The following is a 21,950-nucleotide window of genomic DNA, read 5'->3' as shown; positions in this document are numbered from 1 at the left end:
GGCTGCCCTGGACTGTGTCCTGAGCACTGGTTCTAGCTGTGGGCCTCCTCCCTCCCTGCAGCTGTAACTGGATCCCATCAGAGCAGCCTGAGATCAGAACTAATAGCATTAGATGATCACTCAGGGAACAGAGCTGCAATTACCCCTTGGATGCTTTCTCTAGGATGACCACATGCAGAACACCAAGAGAGGAAGAGTAATGAATCACCAAGTGAATTAACTGGAAGATGCTCTAATTAGTGTTATAATTTTTCATGAAAACACTAATGAATATGAAATAATGTGGCCATGAAACCACTAGGACAATTAATGCTGGGGAGTAATTTGGGGTCAGGAAAGGATACTGGAGATTGTTTAAATAGACTGGCATGTTGACAACTCAGAGGCTTTGGCTTCAAAATTTTGTATTAGCAAGTGGTTTGTTGCTTCAGCAAAATAACAGCTGGGCTGTCTGAGTTTTCTTTTTATGTTAAGGTTTCTGGATTTGGAAACAAAGTCACTGGTATGAGCCAAACCAGCAATCCTTTCAAGGAATGGGACAAAAGACACATGGAATGGATTTGGGGGATATAAGAAAAAGATAGGGCCCAGATACGTTGAGACCAAAACAGACATTGCATAAGAACCTATAACCACAGGATCACCTGAATGTCCATGAAAATAGCTTCTGATAGGACACCTGCCCTCTCAAACCTATAATGCTGGATACGGACAGAGAGAAACTTGCTGGTTCAGCGACAGGTTCCAGACATAAAACTCTACGAAATGTAGATTGTTTGCTCAACATGTACCCTACTTCCATGGACAAAGAGTAAGGATTCAGTAGGAACTTACTATGTGCACAGCAGGCTTCTAGGTTCTATGCACGCATTTAGAAGAAGGCCCATAACTCTTATGAGTCTTCAAAGGAGACTGGCCAGTAGGGAGTGAATACTCGTGATGCACGTCTGACAAGTCTGCAAAGATGAAGTCCAGTGACCAATGTAGAGTCTGGAAATTTTGCTCATCATCAATTCCACCACTGAAGGTGGGTGGCATGCAAACCATGCTGATGAGAGATGAGATATCCTTTGGCATCTCATTAAATCTGTACACCAGCCAGGGAAAGGAGCGAGTACTCTCTGAGGTCAACCTCTCTTGAGGTCACAGAGCTAATATACAGTGGCTCACAAACTGCATCTGTCTGACTCCAAGGATCATGTTCCCAGACACTATGCAAAGCAACCCTAGTCTCCTGCTGAGATCTTCCTCCAGAAAAGGTCAAGTCAAAAACCTAAGAGTAATAATAGCACCAGCTAAATTCACAAGCACTTGCCACATAATAAGCACCTACATGCATTTACTTATCGAAGGCTTACAATAACCTTCAGGTGTACTTACCATTATTTGAGACAGCAAAATAAACAAGCTAAATCTTGAAGAGCCTCACAGCTCTTAAAAGATTCTCAGAAATTTCAAAATGTTTAAACGCTAATTGACAACGCAACCCAAAGCGGTTTTGTGGGACAGTATGTTTGTAAATACAAAATCAGCTGAGTGCCAGGGGCTCACACCTGTAATTCTAGCTACTCAGGTGGCTAAAATCTGAGGCTTAACATGGGAAGACAGCCTGAGCAAATACATTTGAGAAACTCTTGTCGCTAATTGACCAGCAAAAAGCCAGAAGTGAGACATGGCTCAAGTGGTAGAGCACCAGCCTTGAGCTAAAAAAGGAAACAAGAATGGAGCACTCTGAGTTCAAGTCCTAGTATTGATGGGTGCATGTACACACATATACACAATAATGACTTTAAAAAGAAAACAAACTATAAAACAGTGCTTATGGAATAACACCTCTCCCATTATATATATATATTTATTTTATTTTATTTTATTTTTTTCAGGGCCTGGGCTCTGTCCCTGAGCCCTCTCTGTGCTCAAGGCTAAAGCCACACTGCCACTTTTTCTGCTTATGTGGTACTGAGGATCAAACCTAGGGCTTCATGCATGCTAGCCAAGTACTGTACCACTAAGCAGAGTCCCTTGCTGTGGAATTAATGGAATGGTTGTCTCAATGAGAACCAGGATGAAGCAGGAGGAGAGGCCGTTATTGATAGCAGGGTGGATAGAAGAGAAGGATTTGCTCTAAGCCTTCTTTCTAAAGATTCAAAACATTGGAACTCAAGTCTCTTCCATAAAGGAATTAACCTCTGACAACTTCTCCTATTTGCTTTCAAATCCAAGTGAAAATCCTCTCCCCTTACCCATGCAAATCAGACTTCTGTATGCCCCTCCCCCCTCAAAAAAAGCTGGCTGCCTGAGCTGCAGAGCTGGGGCTGTGAACTTGTACGTAAGGATTTCCATGATTCCAAGTCAATCCAGGAAAGGAATGAATTTCGTTCTCAATGCTCAGCATTTTTTTTTAAAATTTTTTTTCTTTTTTTTTTTTTTTTTTGGGTTCGGTCGTGGGGCCTGTACTCTGGGCCTGGGTGCTGTCCCTCAGCTCTTCAGCTCAAGGCTAGCGCTCTACTACTTGAGCCACAGCGCCACTTCAGGCTTTTTTCTTTTTTCTTATGTGGTGCTGAGGAATCAAACCCAGGGCTTCAGGCATGCAAGGCAAGTGCTCTACCACTGAGCCACCTTCCCAGCCCAATGCTCAGCATTTTAAAGAATCAGCCTGCCAAACTTCAGACACAAAACACAAAGATTTTTATGGAATAACTGGGTAAACAAGCTTAATAACCAGTGGCAGCTTGTTATGAATAACAGGGGTGGCTTTTCCTCCCATAGAGGGAGGTGTAAACTCTGTGTATTGATTCATAGGATGCCATTTCATATATATGCAGAACAAATCCAGCCAAACAAAGTTATCTGCCCATTGGAACTCAAAAATATTTCTCAATTTAATTTTAAACAGACCTTGAAGTGAAGGAAATTCAATTAGGTAAGTAATATAGAACACAATGAAATGTCCATCAAAATTGCTTCAAAATGTTTAAAATGTTTTTCCTTGCCAGACAATGTAGTTAGAGCAGCTGAGATATCTATGTTAGTGCCAGGCCTTGGAAATCAATGTGATCACCTCTCTGAATTAAGTATGCACAAATGAGAGGAACTGAGATCCATATAAATCAGCTCAAGTAGCCCTTGGTGTAGCTGGCCATTAGGACAGAGGTAGAGAAGAAGATGGGAATGAACACATTATCTGGGCCTGCTCACTAATGGGAGGCATCTTGTTATGCCTGAATAGAATCAAGACAAAATGGAGAATCAAGTATTTTTTTTTAAACACTGCTTATGAGACTGAAAAAATAAAGCATGGCCCAGATGTAGCACCTGGGGCTTAAACACCAAGTAAACCGTAATTTAGGACATTGGTAGTGCCACAAATGAGCAAATCTTTTTGATATCAGCTCTAAATCATATCTGTCTTCAATGGCCAAATCCTATACAGTATCTGCATGGTTTGGATTTTGTTGATATGTGGAAGAACTGACATCTGAATTGAACGCCTCAACTTCTTCATTGGGGGAAGCTAAGACGGGGACTTTGGTTTTTCAGGTGTTTAGTGATGACTGCAGTGGAAGGAGATTTGAAAGCCTGGTTTATAATACATGCCAGGCGACAGACAGGGTAGGCCCAGAAGGGCCTCTCCTCTGACACCAGAGCTGTGCTCATGGGAGGAAGGTCATTTCATCTTGTGTGTTCACTGGGTGCTGACTATTGTGTCATATGCTTTCCAAGGTGGACATATGACTCCCAGTTTGTAAAGGAGGAAACAGACTCAGAGGTGAAGTTAGAGCTAGTCAGTGGAGAGTTAGAATTCTGCTGTAATAACCATAGGTATGTGTACAAATATCTTTTTGAGACCTTGCTTTTGGACCATACCAAGACATGATATTTCTAGATCAAATGATCTGATTTAAAATTTTGAAGAAAAGCCAAATGGTTTCCACAGCAGCTATTCCATCTAACATCCCAGCAACAGTGCACAGGTTCCGATTTCCCTACATCTTCACCAGCACTCGCGTCCTATTCTTTTTTTTTTTTTTTGGGTCCGGTCGTGGGGCCTGAACTCTGATCTGTAAGATCAGCTGAGGGAGAGGTGGGAGGGAGCAAGGGAGAGGAAGAGAAAGAGGATGAAGAAAGAGGAGGAGGAAGAAGAAGAGAATGAGGATTGCTGCCCTCCAATCGCTTCCTAGGAGTCTGGGAGAAGAAGGGAGGGAGGGAGGGAGGGAGAGAGAGGGAGGGGAGATCTGGTTATACACACACACACACACACACACACACACACACACACACACACACACACACACACACACAATGTCTCAGAACCCTCTTAGACTTCCTCTCTTAGCTTGAGGTTCTTCCCTCATTTCACAAAGGGACCTTCAATATCTCAGGATTTGTGAAGCTCAGAAGAGGCAGAATACTTGTATTCCTGAATTGGAATTGCTTATGGTAGTCAAGTCTATCTATTTATATGATGCATTTTCCTCCATTTTCACTCCAACTCAATCTCCTACCTACTTCCCACCCTGCCCTTTTAACTGACTTTCAGACTTTGCCTACGGAAACCTGAATTTGAGGTTTGGGTGGAAATTGCTCAGAGAGGGATGTGCCTTGGAAATGCTGATCCTCTTAGTCCCTTAGCTTTTCTTGGGAGGAGGAGATGGAGGTACTAGGCAGATAAGAGAAAAGGAAGTATGGCCTTTGGTGCCAGGGATGGCTCTGCATTAGCCAGAGAAGAAGATGGCTTCTAACACTACCTCCAGTAGGGTCTAAGGCCCTTGAGAGTGGAATCTGCCCAGTGCTGTCCCTGTCTGCCTCAGTATCAAAAGAAAATTGTTTTGACCATACAAGGCCCACAAACGACAGTCTCTCAAGTCATTTGCTTACCATGAACACCTAGTTATCATGAAGCACAGTAGAGGTATTCAGAAAAGGAATCCAAACACAAAACATTTGCAATGTTATAATTTTCTCACTATATTCTATCCACATGGCTTCTCTTCATGGGTTTTTACTCCTATAATATAAATGTCAAGGCCTAACTATAAAAAGGATAAAATATCACAAGACAATATATTCTTTCAGCCTGGGATGTATAGCGAGCAATTAGTGTCAGTTTCTCACTAAAGTTGAGGAAATAGGAAAATCCATCCATATTTAATCCCATACAAATATTGTAAATGAAAAGGAGGATTTATTCACTAGGATCTTTAAAATTCAGTGAAATCTAATGGGAAAAAGCTTTTTTTCCTTAACCATTTAGGTCTGTACTGGGTCAGCAGAAGTTTAGTCCTCTAAAACATTTGAAGGATAGAGTCTGAAACATCTCAAGTCATTCTTGTCGTATATTTATCGAAAGATAAAAAAATGAAAAAAGGAGAGTACATTTTAAAATGTGATCTTTGGAAATTCTGGGGACAGTATTAAGAGTGTGAACTCCCACAACGCCGGTGATCTACCACTTGAACTACAACCTCAGCCTTTTCTGGCTTTCCTGTTTTGTTCTTGTCATTATTTGGGGGTGTAGGGACTTGAACTCAGGGCTTCTTGCTGAGTCATGCCTATAGTTTTTTTCCCCTAGTTATTTTTGAGAGAGTCTCACCTTCCTGCCCAGGCCTGTTCCTGGACAGCAACTCTATCTGAGATGATAGGAGTATCCCAACCATTCTCAGCTATTGGCTGAAACCGGTGACCGGAAATTTCTTTGTTTTTTTTCTGCCTAAACAAGCCTTGAACCATTTTTTTTCTGATCTCAGCCTCCCAAGTATGCTTTTTTCTTTTTTTTTTTTTAGATAAAGTCTCTTATTTTATTACAGAGTTGGCCTAGGACTATGATCCTCCTCTCTACACTTCCCACGTAGTTGAGATTACAAGTATGCACCACCGTATCTGGTCCAGATAAATTTTTTTTCAGGTAAATTGAAGTTAACACCAATCTATAAATCTGCAGGATATTAAGTAACGGCCAGTGAAGTGTAAATTTTCTGTACTGATCATTAAAATTATATGTAAGAGGAAAGCAGTTCCACTGCTTTGCTGATCAGATTGCTGGCTCAATTGCTCTGAAGTGAATGACGTTCTTAGCTTTAGCTGAGGCAGAACAGAGTTGGCTATTAATCAAGCCACTATAGTGTTTCTCCGTATTCAGTTTATGTCTAAGTTCAGGTTACCACTGAAATCCATTTTTATGTAAGCAAGTATTTCCAATAGTTAAGGACAAATCATTTTCAGAAAAGAATACCTACTTTAAAAGAGAAGCTAGAAAACAATGACAGGTACAAATAAACACACACAACCTACTCCTCCCAGAGTGACAAAAGATTCTGTATCTACAATCAACTCACTGGGAGAAAAACTGCCTTCATGAGTTTGACCATGCAACATCAGCAGAGAGAAGGACAAGAATATGCTATGCTTCTTCGAGAGCCCAGAAAACACCTGGAGAGAATTACATGAAGTGTTTTAAAGCTATACTATTATCTGAGCCCTGGTGGCTCATGCCTGAAACCCTAGCTACTCAGGAGGCTAGGATCTGTGGATCATGGTATGAAGTTCATGATCTCTCATCTCTAATTAACCACCAAAAAAACCCAAAGATGTGGCTCAAATGGCATAACACTAGCCATAAGCAAGAAAGCTCAGGGACAGTACCCAGGCCCTGAATGCAAGCCCCAGGACTGGCACATTCACAAAAGCTATACTATTTAGTTTAGAACAGAGATATATAGCTGATGTTCAGGAAAGGGAGCGGAAAGAATGGAACACACTCAACTAGGAAGGCTACACAGAGAAAGCCAGGAAGAATAGAGAGAAAGAGATGAGGCACTCCAGACAGGAAGAACAGATAAGTAAAGATATGGACGTGACCATAAGGATGTACATGGACAGAGCAACAAGGAGAGCTGCCTAATTGGGGCCAGTAGCCTTGGAGGACTAAGGCAACAGGGCATGGGGGTCCAATGGTTGTCATTTCACAACCTTTGTCTCACTACTGATCATCTGAAGCCTTGGATAAGACTTAACGCCACTTGAAGACTCCCTCTAAAATTGATCTGTAGCTTGAGAGGATGTTCTTTAAAAAGAAAAAAAAAGCCACATAGGAGAGACTAGAGCACAAAAAATGTTGATGGGAAGAAACTAATGGGAAAAAAGAGGTGATAAGTAAAGGACGGAATCCTGAGAAGGTAGGAGAGGCAGGGGCCCAGAACACGTAGAGGATTGGGCCTTCAAAAGAAAGACCACCACTTCCTCTTCAGAAAAATGGAGAAGGGTGAGGATGTCAGACCTTAGAGCTGAATAAGAATTTGCTCTTACACTTTGAGTGTGAGCTGTACTGAACTTTGATATGATGTTAGAAGGAGCTCTAGCCAAGAAAATGTATTCCTTTCTATTATCTCTTAAGGTGAAAATCTAGGACACTCACTTGCATGAAAATAAAACAGCTTCACATGTTTTAAAGTATTTAAACTCAAAGACTACAGTATTGATTTTGTTTACATAGCAGTCCTGTCAAAATCTCCTTTAAAAAACCACACTGAAGCTAGGATCTGGTAGGCTCATGCCTGTAATCCTAGTTACTCAGGAGGCTGAGATTGGAGGATTGCACTTAAAAGCTAGCCTGGGCAGGAAAGTCTATGAGATTATTACTTCCAATTAACCACAAAAAAAGCTCGAAGTGGAGCTGAGGCTCCAGTTACTGGCTTTGAGCAAAAAAGCTCTGGGACAGCACCCAGGCTCTGAGTTCAAGCTTCTGGACTAGCCAGTGTACACATGTTCACACACACACACACCACCACCACCACCACCACCACCACCACCATACTGTGTTCACTAGAAAGAAAAATTTAGAGCATATTCTTGCAGCATGTAATGCCTTATTTTTAAAAAATGCAGTGAATCACATAAAGTATTTTTAAAGGCTTTACTTAACTGTCAAATCCACGTTTTACTGGAAAAGATTTTGCTAGTGTAATTCAACAACTACTTAGAAATGCAAGTCTGCAAATTCAACATGACAGAGTTTAAGAAACTACTTTTTTCAGAACTTACTGAATACACAAAACCGGTTTTGGGGTTGGATTCGGATATTTTCCTGCTCATTTTAAGAGAAATTTTAGGTGTTCAAACCCACAGAAAGTCTTTTGTCAACACTGGCTATGAATGCTCTACCAAATTTACATTATTTATGACTACATTTTCCCTCTTTTCACACAAGAGCCACTTGGAGTTCAAAGATGAATTGTCCCAAGACAGGAAATCTCATTCATCAGACCCTTTGCTTTCCTGTTTCTAGGCTACACCTTCCTAAGAGCCCCTTAGCAACAGACAGGGTCTGAAATGACGTTCCTTAAAAAAAAAAAAAAAGCAAAAGTTTTACATTTTCATTAGCTTTCAGAAGTCAAGGGTCATTTGCAAAGAGATGTGAGCTGCCCCCAATCACTGACCACAAGGACACACCTGCCTCTTTTCTCTGGAACAAAAATACAAATAAAGCGGAGTTAGTGATTGACAAAGGCCAGAGCCAGGGGTCAGTGCAGCAAGTCAGTTTTCGCTCTGGCCAGGACCTTCTGACTCCATTGTGAAGCCTGGAGAAAGTGACTCACCATTCCCTAGTTCTTTGAGGCAAGGGGGAGGGAGGGAGCAGTAGTGAGGATGAGGGGCTTCTTAAAGAAATACACACAATCAATAACTCTCCAGCAATCAAATCTAGTTTCTAGTTTTATATGAGGCAGAGATATTCTGCGATACTACTGCTAACTTCATGAGAGTGTTGTAAATGAAAACCATGGTGGTGGGAAACAGAATATTTGTATATATGTGCTATATGTATGTGTTTTTGTGTATACATACCCATATCTGTATAGGTGGTGGTGGGTGTGCATAAAGACAGCAAAAATTGAAAGGAATCCCTAAATCTTCAGCTACAGTGGCAGATGGTGTCTACAAAAGGCAGAAACAAGGACAGAGCTCAGTTTCTCTGCCCCACACCAGAGATCTTGCTCTTTCTTCCTTAAGCATCTTTTGTCTTCTCACCCAGCCTCTACACTCTTTTTTTTTTTTTTTTTTCAGGTAAGGGGTAGGTTTATTCAGTAGACCTGCTGGGACCAGGCAAGGTTGGCACTCCACGTGGTTTTGAAAGGCCTGACAATGAGAGAGAGCTGGGAAAGAGAGGAAAGAGCTAGAAAAGAGCAGAGAGAGGGGTAAGAACAGTAGCACTCACGTGGTATTCAGGTATTCAGAAGACCTGCTGGGACCAGGCAAGGTTGGCACTCCACGTGGCTGGGAAAGAGAGAGGAAAGAGCTAGAGCAGAGAGAGCTAGAAAAGAAGAGCAAGAGCTAGAAAAGAACAGAGCGAGAAAAAGAGCCCTCTACACTCTTATCACTGATCTCACACAGAAAATCTAAGAAAGCAGGAAGGAAAATATGAAGCTCTGTTCTTCTTGGGGAAATGGAATCTGCAGGACTGGGGTGACTGATCCTCTTCCGGACAATATTGAATTCCAGTACCCTGGCCATCTCCCTTCTCTTGAGGATGCTCCATGGTGCTGTTCGTGGTGCTGAAAATGGCGCCACTTCACAGAGCCAGCAACCCACCTGCAGGCTTTGGGCTGACAGGGGTTGCAATGGATGTAAAGCTAGTCAGGGAAACAGTTGCTGTCCACAGAGCTACCCGCCAGCTCCACAGCTGGGCTCTGTTCTCCCTCCTTGGCAAATATAAATGGCTGGTTCACTTTTCCCAGAGCCTACCTTGAGCTGGCTGATTTGGTGCGGCTCTTTCTCAACGGCCTCTCTGTCTTTCCTATCCTCTCTCTTTTGTGCTATAGTTTAGCTTTTCCAAGCACACAGGCCTCTTTGCCCCCCTCCATCGAACCATTCTCCTTTTCTTTCCCACATATATTTCCTGCCTTTTCTGCTTCTCCTCCCAAACATCTCCCAACTGCACAGGACACTGTCACATGTTAGCAAGAGCAGGGGGCGAACCACCACATTTATGACAGAACTTATCAACTAGTTTTTCCTTAGCAATGAATTAGGAGAGAGAAAAGTCCAAAGGATTAGGAAAAAGCCCCTTATGATCTATCTGGAAGGCAGTGTTTGCATGGTTGACCATGAAGAGGTAGAAGAAAAGAAATACTAGGAGTAACATGAAGGAAGGAGGACCTCGTGGGAGGTACGGGGCTGACTGCAGTTCAGAGACTCCCAGCAGGTGGCACGATGCTTCCCAGTGCTGCATCTGGAGGTCTGTACTATTGCCCCAGCTCTTCTTTGAACCTTCCATCTGTCCAGCACCTCCTTCCAGCTCCTCCACTCCTACCATGTTTGGAGATCTGTCTTCCTCTGGGTCCAAGTACTTATCCAGACTATATTCTTGCTAAAAGCACTGTGTGCACAGGTTTTACTTACTGTAATGCACAGTAAAGCAGGGAACACAAATAGAAAAGACAGGCTCAGTGAAACGGGTTTTTTTTTTTTTTTGGTGTGATTGATGGTACTCAGATCAAAACTGTTTAATCATCAATAACATGATTCAGCAGTTGGAAAATATAAACAAATTGTGCAACTGCCTGCTTTGGTCAAGGCTCTGCTGGGGCCAACCCCCAGGAGGGCAGTGCCAGCAGGATAAAGCAGAGCTGGCTGTACCTACAGACTGACTGGCGTGACCTTTGGCTTTTGCCGCACACTCACAGTTGGGCTGGGGTTAATAGCACTTTGCAGGAAGCTCCAATTGAGTAAACAAAAAAATGCCTTGCCCTGTTCTAATGGAGCACATTATTCCGAAGCCTAAACCTTCATCCAAGCCCCTGCAGCTGCTCTGCAGGTCAGAGCTACCAATAAAGCAATTAGCCAATGAGAAAACTCTTCTTCCCTGAGGGGGACTTGAGGGTTTTGTTGCCGTTGCTGTGCTTTGCTTTGGGTTTTTAAACAAGCAATCCAAGTTGATCTTGGCCTCTTACATTAGACTCCAGGTTAAGGACAGCGAAATTGTGTATTTGCTGAGTGTGATATTTTAAGGGACTGGTCTCTTGGTCAGCACAGGCTGGAGAGCTCACTGCTTCCTGTTCAATTAACCTGAACCATAGCTGAACTCTGCCCTCTGAACCCGCTCCGCAGATAAATACATTAGCTCACCTAAGGAATCATTAATATTTTTCAATCACATAAAACAAACATGAATGTCCCCAAACAACCCAAGAGATATTCAATTAGGAATAGCCCATGTATTGTGTAGAGGGGTGAGATGGGGGGAGAGTGGACCACATCACATCATGGATGGTATTTACAGAGCAAAGAAGGATCAGGAAAGAAATGAAACAGATCCTGTCAGTAGCTCTACAAACAAAGAAGACTTTGATTTTTCAAATCTACAAGAGGAACACTAAGCAACATTGAGAAACTCCTGTTCCATTTACACCTGTTCTCAGCCCTGGACTAGCATCTACCCACTTCCATCAGAATGCACAGCTAGCACCACAGGCTCTCTCTCCCTTGGGACACCAGAGGTCATGTGCATATGTAGAGTTCAAATTGTTGTGTTTCTAGAGACAATTCCTGGTTTTCTACAACTGACCTCAGAGATTTCCTGGCAGTATCATTGCTGTTTAGTGAACCAGCTTAAATGAACCAAATTCACATCTTGATTGAAATAATTTTTACAGTAGAAAATGGTGTTCCTCAATTCAATAGTGGTACTCACTAGACACTATGTTGGAAATGAACTATACAATGTGGTGGGGAGGGAGGGGGAAAACTGGGAGCAAATGAGGGAGAGGGTGACACTGTTCAAAAAGAAATGCATTTATTACCTGACTTATGTGATTGTAACCCTTCTGTATATGACCTTTACAATAAGAGTTTTAAAAAGGAAAGAAAATGGTGTTCCTATGGCATTGTTAGTCTATGCATATGAACTGAGTTTTCTTTGTGAGGTAGAAAAGGAGAGAGAGGGAGAGAAAGGAGAAATGGGGGGAGCAGACTACATACAGCTATTTGGTCTTTATCCATGCATGTCATCTTAGAAGAATGAGAAAAACATCCCTAAGTCATTACTCATTTCTATTTAACTTTACTTCCCACAATTCTGCCTCCTGACACTCCCTCTTCTCCCACCTCCTTTTCATTTTTGTTTGGTTTGGAATGTGTGGGCTTAATGCCCAGCTATCCTAGATGAGAACACTTAAAGGAATATCATAAGCACGAAGGGTAAATCTATTGAACGAGGGGTCTTTAACTATGTGGTTTCCTTAAAGGGAAAGGTTGGATCAATAGGATCAATATGAAAGGTTTCCCTGGCTCTGCATTAAAGGGTAAGGGCTTCTCTTTTCACTGGTTTAACTTTACTCTCTGACAAATGCAAATCAATGGATCTGTGTTTACAACAGATTCCCTAACAGATTCAGATTGGGCAAAGCCCAGAGCCTTTCCTTGGGGGTTATGGAAGGATGACAAGCTGCTTCATGCTCCTGGGTGACACTTTCATGCAGGAAAGAAGGAGCTGGCAATGGCTACCAAGCACTTTTAAAAGAAGAGGCTGGCTGCCTATGACCTCTGCAAAAGAAGGTAGCAAAACAGAACACCAAAATGTCTTCCTTTAAGGATGTCAAGGTAATATAAATATACAGCCTACATTCTGGGATCCAATGAACTAGTCAGCCTGGCTTCCTATCCATATAGATCTTGGAGCTGATTGCACAGAGGAAGTGCTAGTAAAATATCTGCAATTGGAGAGGGAGAGAGCATTTAAGCTCTAGGAGTGCTTTTTCTACCCTTTCTTAGGTGGTTAACTGGCCCTTAATAATAACAAGGCAAACCAGTGAGGATTTTTCCTCCCTTAATTTTGCCTTTCCCTTTAAAAAAATGTGATGCTTTCCAGAGATTACATGACTTCAAGTCAATAGCAGTTACAGAGAAATTATTTTTCTTCCTGCAAGAGAAAGTATATGTATATTTGATTACATGAGCCAAAGTCCAGTGCTGATTAAATTACATCGAAGGTGTGTTTCCAACCCAAACAAAGTCTGCTTTCTATTGAAAGAGTAATGAATCCTCAAATGGTAAAAGAGGTGCCAAGGTGGAATAAAGATCCTCCCTGCCCTCTGGGACAACTTGTGTGGGACAGTTTTTCATAATAAATGTCCACAGCTGCTAGGACTCCTGCTCCCCAACCAAGACAATCTCTACTGCACAGTTCACAGCATGCCTCCATACCCCACCCATTTGTCTTCTGTCTTGGCATCAGATGGCTGGGTTAGGCAGTCAAAAGCCCTAGTGCTTTTTATCACCCCTTGCTTTGCATGGGCAAGTTTTGGATGTCAAAAAGTCTTCCCCAAAGGCCCAGTGGTTGGATAGGAGAAGTCTGGGTGAAGAGGAGCGGAGCGGTGATGCTCTCTCCTGGCTGGGCCAGCTGGTTGGGTCTGCGTCTGATAGCACCAACAAGTCTATAGAACATTCTCATAATAGACTCACCTTGCTCCCCAAGAACTGCCATCCCCCTGAAAGAAGCAACTTTCCTCGGTCCAGAGAAAAGAAAGAGGTTCCTAAAATATGTAGAATAGGCACAGCCCAGAGAGTCTGAAGATAAAAGTCTAAAAAGCCTAGGATACCTTTATCTTCACCCTCTTCCCCAGGGCCATGTATCTGGACAATTATTTCTATTTATGCTCTCCTTATTTTCTTCCTTTGGCCAGAACCCAGAAAGCAAATCTCTCTGCTTTTCCTTGGAGGTTTTTTATTTCTCCAGGGATATCCCCAGTGGGATCACTTTTCATGAAGACCGTTTTTACCAACTCCAGCCACTAGCCATGATATTGGGGGCTCAGTATTTTCTTTCTGAGAGTTCTCCAACCCCATTCCGCTAGATTTCCTTTAGAAATATGTGTTAAGAAAACTGAGAGGCGGAGGAGGAGGGTTTCTCCCTGAAGTAACTTGAGAATGAAGTCCTAGAAAGCTGCCAGAGGATCCTGATGTTTCAGGGCGGAAGTGGCTCAACAGGAGAGTAGAGGGATGCTGAGGTGTGTGGGGCAATCCTCTGTTGGCCTCCTACCCTTCAGCAGAATCTGGATGTCCAGGAATTCTAACATGGGGAGGGGGAGGGAGAGGGCAGCCTGATACTCCACTCATCAAAGGCCCACTCTCCCCTCCCAGTACCAAGAAGTCCTGTATATGAGGTGTGCGGTGAGAGGGCCACTTGCCTTCCACACCAAAAGGAATCACCTACCATCCTCAGTGCCTGTATCTGGCCCTTTGATCTCACTCACACCGTTTTTGGGGGAGAAAGCAGAGGGCATTTTCTGACAAAGAGCTAAAGTGGGAAATTCCTTTAAGGAAAACCACTGTTGAGAAGGAAAAAAAAAAAAACCCACAAAACCATCTGTGCAGAATATGCAAGATTTCTCCCCTTCCTTCCATCCCCCCACCTTTTTTTTTTCTCAGAATGGAGAACATGAGAAAATACTCCTATCTCACCAGAATGAGACCTTCTCTTGAAAGGGGAAAAGTTTAGTTTTTCAAGTGGAAGGATTTATAATTTAAAAAAATAAACCAATTTATTCCCATTCTGTCCCTGCTATAAAATTCGCTTCAATGCCCTTCAGAAAAGACAAGACCTGGCAAGTGAGGATGCTATCAGGGAGCTGGGGTTTCCCTCACAGGCAGAAAAGGTTTCTTTTCTAACCAATGTGGGTGTCTCCGAGAAAATTCCCCTGTCTGCTATGGGCCTTGGAGCCCCTTGAGAGGGCCGGAACTAGAAATAATTTCCTGGATGACTAGCTCCTGGGAAGGGGCGGCATGGGCCCTCTCCAGTCTGCTTTCCCTACAGTCTGGCCAGCACGCTAAGAGACGAGATAGTTCCCCGGTTGACCCAATTAGCTGGGAGAGCCCGGCTACCCATTCCTGGAGGGCTGCACTTCAGGCCCGTGGACACCGGGCCTGTGTTTAACTGGGCCCAACGATGGCATTTGCCTACAAAGTCTGGCGAGCCAGAATTCGAGGCCTGGGTGGAGAGGAGACTCACCGACTGTGTGTTAAGGTGTGACTTAGCTGGGCTAAGCTTTAGCCCTGTCATTTTCCACCACGGCGGCACATCGGACTTCGAATTTCGAAACCCAAGCCACAGGGCTCTCTGGGATAGTCCCGATGAAAGAAAAAAGAACAAGAAAGAGGAAGTGGGAAGGAGGAGACCGAAGCGGGTGGCGATGGTGTTAATATCAGTCATGGCTGCCCGCCCACGCTGTGGGACCAGGTGCGGGCCCCAGCGATCTAAGGATGACAGCTGCTCAAGAACCGGAGAGCCGGGAGGATGTCGGTGCCGCGTCTTCAGGGAGGGAAACAGCCCAGAGATTTGTGCACCCGGGGGCCTGGGCGAAGGTGTGTGTCGGTGACGCGGGGGAAGGGTCCGAGGAGTCGACCCTGGTAAGAGAGGGAGCTGGCGTGCACTCCGGGGAGGATCTGCGGTCGGGCCCGAGGAGGCTGGCCCCCGGGGCGGCGAGGCGGCGCAGCTGGAGCGCCGGGAGCCCGGGCGCTGGCGAGCGCTCTGCTGGGAAGAGCGCGCCGACCGGCTTACTGGAAACGCGCCGGATCAGGTTCCAGATCAATGAAATCTGGGTCCACACGTTTACGTGACTGTTGCCAGCATTAATGCTCTTTTAATCTTCTAAACATTATCAGCATCGATCTCCCTCCATATACACATTTGTTTGAGAAAGTGACATAACCACACGGTGGGAAGCCTGGAGCAGACAGAAGTGCGCCCGCCTCTCGCGTGCGCGCGTCCGAGGCGCCCGGTGGTGCGGGATACTTCTCACACGCTTGGCTTCACCCCCTCTCCTCGCGTCCCGCCTCCTCGGCCCACTCCTACCCACTCTACTGGGTATTCAGGAGACGGCCTTCGGGACCCGGACTCGACGGTCGGGAGCTTTACAATGATTAATCCCGATCAGCCAGAAGGCCGACGTATCCCCTCTGTTCGGCACCGGTGTCGGCTGCGTTTAGCCTTTTGGGCCCACCCAGATCTTGAACTAAACTTCGGGTACAGGTGGGTTGGGCAGAGAACCCAAGAAGCAGGAGATGGAGGCTGGGTGGGAAAGAGGGAGTGACTGAGAAGGAAGGAGCCGCGTGGTTTTGGAGTCGGCAACCTTCTTTATCCACACGCATGCATGTCCTGCGCCTCGGGAGATAGACATGCGCTTCTGAGACCCTGGCAGGAGCCGCGATGCACACAACCACCCTGGCTTTAGACGCTACAACTACCCCGGCATTAAGCACTATGGCGACTAACTTCCCCAGCCTTAGGCACCACCTACACGTGTCCTACGCTGGCTGTGCCAGGCCGGACAAGACACATCCTGGGTTGGTTACCGGCCTTTGGCCATCTGAACTGAGTTAGCTGGAAATCGGTGGTGGTTCTCAGCTGCTTTGAACTACTGCCTGGAGATGGTGGATCTGTCCACAGGGGGAGTCAGGAGGCAGACTAAGGGCCGGCCACCAGGGAAGTGGGACTCACAGGAGATAGAAACCTAGGCAGGGACGGCAATCTAAGACCTGCTCTTTTCCACTGTTAGGAAAAAATTAAGAATCTCCAGTCAGCGAGCACCCCCCCCCCCCCCCCGGGCTTCTACGATTAGGCACAGGTTCAGTTCTTGACTAAGTTCTCAGAGTCCCTCTTGTGTGTGTTTATGCATTACCGAAGGCCCTACCGCTCAAAGCTTGATTGTTTGCGTGCTCAAACCCAAGGTAACTGGCCCTTATTGTTTCTTTCCAGGCAAGTAAAAGCAGACCTGTGGGTCTAGCCTGGGGACTCCTGAGTAGAACCCGCTGGGTGGGGCACCCACTTGCTGCTCATCAACTTTACCCAAGGAGAGTGGGATTCCTTTCTCTGATGTCTAAGATGTGGGCAATCTGATTTCCCCTGGCATCTCTCCCCTCCCCTCCCTCTTTCACGTTCTCACCTGGATCTGACCAGGCCTGGACCTGGCAGACCGGAGAGCCTGGGAGCAAGCGAGGGCAGAAAGGTCTTGTCTTCCTGGTGATGGATAATTCTTGGCCCAAGGGTGAGGTGTGCTGGAGGCCAAATCAGACTTCTTGCCAGGGGGGCCAAGGGGGCTGCTAAGGCCTCTGCAGGACCCAGTGGGACCCAAATGGGAACAAAGGGGAGGAAGGAGGGAGAAGAGTGAGAAAGTTAGAGGAGAAAGTGGGGGGGGGGGGAAGGAGTAGGAGAGAAGCCACTGACTCTAGGATGGGAGTTGGGAGTGGTTGCCCCTGCGGGGCGGTTAGGGTTGAGAGTCCAGTGCAATCACCCTTTGGAGTAGCTGGGTTGTTTAACTAGTGGGACTCAAAAGGCACAAGTCCTCCACGTCCTGCTCTTGGCCAGAGAAGGCCTCCCTTTTCGTCTCCATTTTTTCCCTCCGGTCTCCTAGCGCTTCAGATCACATAATACCTGCTTACTAGTCCCAGCTTCTACATGTCTGAAGAGACTGATCTACTGACCCCAAACTGAAAAGCCTCCTATGTAATAATAACCACTCAACACACTTGTAGTTGCAGATAAAATGGCCAGATAAAAAGGCTAAAGCTCTTGTTCCTTTTCAAACTAGGGCAATAAAGCAGACGCACATCTGAATGCTTGAGCAGAGCCCTGTCCTCTAAGGCACTTCTAGCTGGGGGAGGAGTATTCACATTCCTGCTGGGAGGCTTCGGTGGCCGGCAGGCCAGAGTCCCAGGCTTGCCCCTGAGGGGTCGGGTCATCCCTGGAGGTCCCAGAGAGGGCCAGGCACGCTTCACCATCCCAGCCAGACGTGGGGCCATGGCCAAAAAAAACAGAAGGATGCTGATTGGTGACCATTGCTTCTATGTAGTTTTCAGATCTACACAGACGGAAGGCCAAGAGTTTTCAAAAAGCTGCGTCCTTTGCAGGGTAGGCTTGAGCGCTCTAAGAGGGGCCGGTAGAATACTTTGTCACTGTGTCTTTTAGCTGTACCCCAGAGCAGCTGCCAAGGTCCCGCTGGCCTGAAGTGTTCCAGGAAGCCAGCCGGTGTGGGAGCCCTTCTGAGAGGGTCCTGCCTTGGTTAGGGGGACGTGACACAAAGGCGCTTTAATAATGGAAGCTGTCATTAAGCCTCCAGCTTATTCCTCACCTGCACTCTCTCTTCTCACTGCTTTATCTTTGCTAGGAACCAACGGGGGAAGGGGGGGGGGTTGTAAGAGCGGATTAAGAGTAAACTAAAGAAGAAAAGAAGATAGACTTCTAAGTCCACTCAAACGTATCCTGAGCCCACCGGTTTGGGAAAGCTCTTTGGAGGCGAAGCTTGTTTCCTTTGCCTTTTTAGATCATCATCCCCAGAGCCAGTTACCGAATGGACACTGAAGTCAACAGGACTTCAGGAAGGGGGTGTCGGAGGGGAAACGCCCACTCCCTAAAACCTGAGTGAACGCACTGCCTGTCATAGTCCCCAGTCCCGTGGGAAGTCTGTAGAGTACACCCCACAAGCCGGGTTCAGCGCGGTGTGTGTGTGTGTGTGTGTGTGTGTGTGTGTTTGTGTGTGTGTGTGTGTGTGTTGTGGGGGACTGGGAGGGAGTCCTGGGAATCGGCAGTGGGAACTTGAGCTAGCAGCTTCCGGAAGCGCTCTGGGCACCGCCAAGGTTCGGAATCCGCTGCGTCCCGACATCCGCGCGCTATGCAAATCAATGCCACCAAGAAGGACTCTTCTAATGCCGAAATCGCCTCGTCTGAGACGCCCTCCCTCCCTTGCCCAATGAAGAAGAGTCTCCCATCCTGACTAGCACTGGGGTATTGTGTGTCCCTCCCCGTGGTGGTGGGGGTGGGGGTCTGGACACTTTGCCCCCCCACTGGGCTCCGTGCTGTGAGCAAAGCAGGCGCCACGCGCGCCGCGCGGGGTCTGCGCGCACAAAAGCGCTCCAGTGCGTGCCAATCGCAGCCACCGCAGCCCGGTTCGCTCTGGCTCCGGCACCCGCCGCCTAAAGGAGGCTTCTCCGTGCTCCTAGAACAATAGAGGGTTGTACCTCGCGGCTCGGCCGCTAGAGGAGGCACAAAGAGCCGAGCCCGCTCCAGAACAATGTAACCCGTGCGTCGACCCGTCCCCTCCCGCCCGCCGCCCGCCGCCCGCCGCCCGCCGCCCGCCGCCCGCCGGCTCTCCCCGCCGCCCCGCTCGGCTCGTGGTCGCCGTCCGCTTCGAGCAAAGGTGGAGCTTTACCGCCCGCGCTCCAGACGCAGGAACGAACCTGCATCTTCATTTCTCAGAACCAATTCCAACGAGCTCCCCAACCCTCTCCCGAGTCCCGGCCAACCTCGGCCAGTCCCCAGCGACCGCTCGGGGAACCTGCCGAGGGACGCGGGGGGCGGGGGGCGAGCGCCCTCCACCCGGTCTCCCTTCTCCTCTCGCCCCAAGAGGCGAATGTACCAAGTCCCCAGCCTTGGTCCCCGCACCCCCGCTCCCCTTTCTACGCGCAGCGGCGGCGGAGCTGTCCAGGCTCAGCTCTTTCCGTGAAGCTCGATAGGAAAGTCCCGGCGTCACCACCGACGCCGGAGGTGGCTCCGGAAGCGGTGTTTGCACCCCGAGCGCCGGTTCCTGGCAGGGGCAAAGCTGTGCCTCCTAGCCAAAGACCGAAGAAGTTTGCCTGCCAGAGCGGCTAGGAGGAACGGAGAGCGGGTTTCTCTTTCTTTCTTTCTTTCTTTCTTTCTTTCCTTTTCTCCTTCCAAGGAGGAAAAAAAAAAAAACCAAAACAACCAAAGCTCTTCAAGTGTCTCCATCTAGGGAGACCAAGCAGCCTGGAAAACCGAACGGGGTTATCAAAGAGTTCAAGTGCACACGGTTTTGAGTAAAGAGCAGTTCCCGAGTTCTACACTGCCCGGGGACGGGGGGGGGGGGGGGGGGAGGAAAGGGAGGGCAAAGGTTGGCACACGAGCGTAGGGCGCATGGAGTGGGGGGCGACCGTCTCCACAAAAGCTAAGGGGCAAGGAGAGAGGGAAAGAAGAATTTTTTTTTAAGAGAGAAAGACGAGGGAGAGGAGAAGGAGGAAATGGAAGCATGGGGGAAGTGTGCAGGAGGTAGAAGAGAACTAAACGCCGCCTCTCCGGCAAAGGCCGGGTTCGGGGTCGCCCCCCTCTCCCCTCTTCCCCCCCCCCCCGCCCCCAAGCAGCCCGGCCTCGGGAGGCTTACCTGCCAGGCGTAAGGCGGACATGCGCTGGAACTCCGGCTCTTGCAGCCACTTCCACATCCTGCGAAAGGTCTCCCTGCCGGATTTGAGTTTACTCCAGGGTTTGGGATTCCGGAGCAGGTCGGAGAGAGTCCCCTGAGAGCGGCACAGCACCCTCTGGGCGAAGATGGCCTGGGGGATGCTGTAGCGTTTCAGCTCGGCCGTGATGCGCTGGGCCACCTCTTTGGTGTTGATCTCCTCCAGCTGGCCCGACGTGGCCACCTGCGAGCCGGACGAGGACGACGGGGGCCGCTCGCGGCTGGGAGCCAGCACCGGCCCGTGGGACTGAGCGTGGCCCGGGTGGTGCAGGCCGTTGAGATGCGACATCATGGCCGCGGGTGGGGTGCCCAGGCCTCGGGACAGGTGCTGCTCACCTCGGGTCAGCATGGCAGTTTGGTGCGCGTCGAAGTTGGGGCTGAGCATCTTGTCGTGGCCCGGCGGGCCGTAGTTGGGCAGGCTCTGCTGCGCGTTGTGGAGGCCGCCCAGCCCGTTGCCCAGCGGCGTGGCGGCCAGCGGGGACAGGCTCTGGCTCATGCCGGGCATCTCCTTGTAAGGGCTGTAAAGGTTGTTCATGGCCGGGAGCCCGCGCTCGTCGCGCATGAGGGTGAAGCTGCCGCTGACGTTGCCCGACAGGCGCTGGTGGTGGTGGTGGTGGTGGTGGTGATGCGGGTGGTGGTGCGGGTGCGGGTGGTGGAACTTGTCGGAGACCGTGGAGATGGGGGGCAGCGGCTGGAGCGGCGTCAGCGTCGTGTAGGTGTTGCTCATGCCCATGCCGGGCGGGGACGAGTCGCAGGACATGCTCATGGCGTGGTGCAGCGGGATGGAGAGCTCGGGTCGGTAGTCGCTGCCGTCCAGGATCGAGGCCATGCTGGTGACCATGGCCGAGCGCGACGCCGCCGCCGCCGCGGCCGCCGCGGCCGCCGCCGCGGTGCCCAGCTCCTGGTGCGCGGTCGGCGGGGGCGGCGGGCCCCGCAGCGAGCCGGCGGCGCCGCGGCCCGCGTGGTGGGGGCTGGGGCTGGCCAGCAGCTCCTGCTCATGGCCCGGGCCCCCGCCGCCGCCCCCGCCGCCCCCGCCGCCGCCCCCGCCGCTGCCGCCGCCGGCCGGCCCGTGCAAAGTGCCCAGACTTTCCATTGTCAGCTCCGGGTTCATGGCGCAGCCTTCTAGGTCTTTGGTGAGGCATCGATAGGCGGTGTAGGCAGCCTTCATTCAGTCCATCGGGGCCCGGGGGCGGCGGGGGCGGCGGGGGCGGCCGGCGGGCAGGCGAGGCGCGCGTGGTGGGACTCGGCCGCAGGAGCGGGGGCGGGCACGGGAGTGCGTGGCTGTGCGCCCGGGGAGCTCGCGTGCGGGTGTGTGCCCCGGGCTGCCGGCGGGCAGGCGGACAGGCGGGCGGGCGGGCGCGCCCGGGGTGGGGGCGGGGTGGGGGCGGATGGGTGTGCGTGCGTGCGGGAGAGGGGAGGGGCGGGGAGGGAGGGAGGGATCACCGGGCCCCGCCGCTCGGGCCGGCGCGCGGCCACCTCGCCATGTCCGAGCCCGCTCCGGCGCCGACGTCTTCTGTTTGGGTGAGCGGGAGCTGTCCAGAAGGGCTCTGCCGCTCGCTGGGGCAGCCAACCTACCCTCCCGGACCCGGGGCGGGGCCGCGCCGGATGGGCGCCGCGAGTGGCCAATCGCCAGCCGAGCCTTCCCACGAGGGTGGGCCTTCGTAATGCAGCTACCAATGGAGGCGGAGGGGGTGTGGCCGCGCGTTTCAGGTT

General features: G+C 49.0%; 1 protein-coding gene across 1 annotated transcript in view; it reads right to left on the bottom strand.

The window, feature by feature from the left end:
* Onecut2 (one cut homeobox 2) overlaps positions 1-21,405 on the bottom strand; it is a 37,085-nt gene extending 15,680 nt beyond the window's left edge. Inside the window, exon 1 of the mRNA XM_042675332.1 lies at positions 20,163-21,405. Within this exon, the coding sequence (XP_042531266.1) occupies positions 20,163-21,405 (1,243 nt within the window). The remainder of the gene's footprint in view (positions 1-20,162) is intronic.
* Positions 21,406-21,950: the final 545 nt, after the last annotated feature.

This window comes from Dipodomys spectabilis, unplaced genomic scaffold (genome assembly GCF_019054845.1).
Source record: "Dipodomys spectabilis isolate Male_0828 unplaced genomic scaffold, ASM1905484v1 ptg000024l, whole genome shotgun sequence".
Lineage (NCBI taxonomy): Eukaryota > Metazoa > Chordata > Mammalia > Rodentia > Heteromyidae > Dipodomys > Dipodomys spectabilis.
The sequence above is the reverse complement of the archived record's forward strand: the minus strand, read 5'-3'. Positions and strand labels throughout refer to the sequence as shown.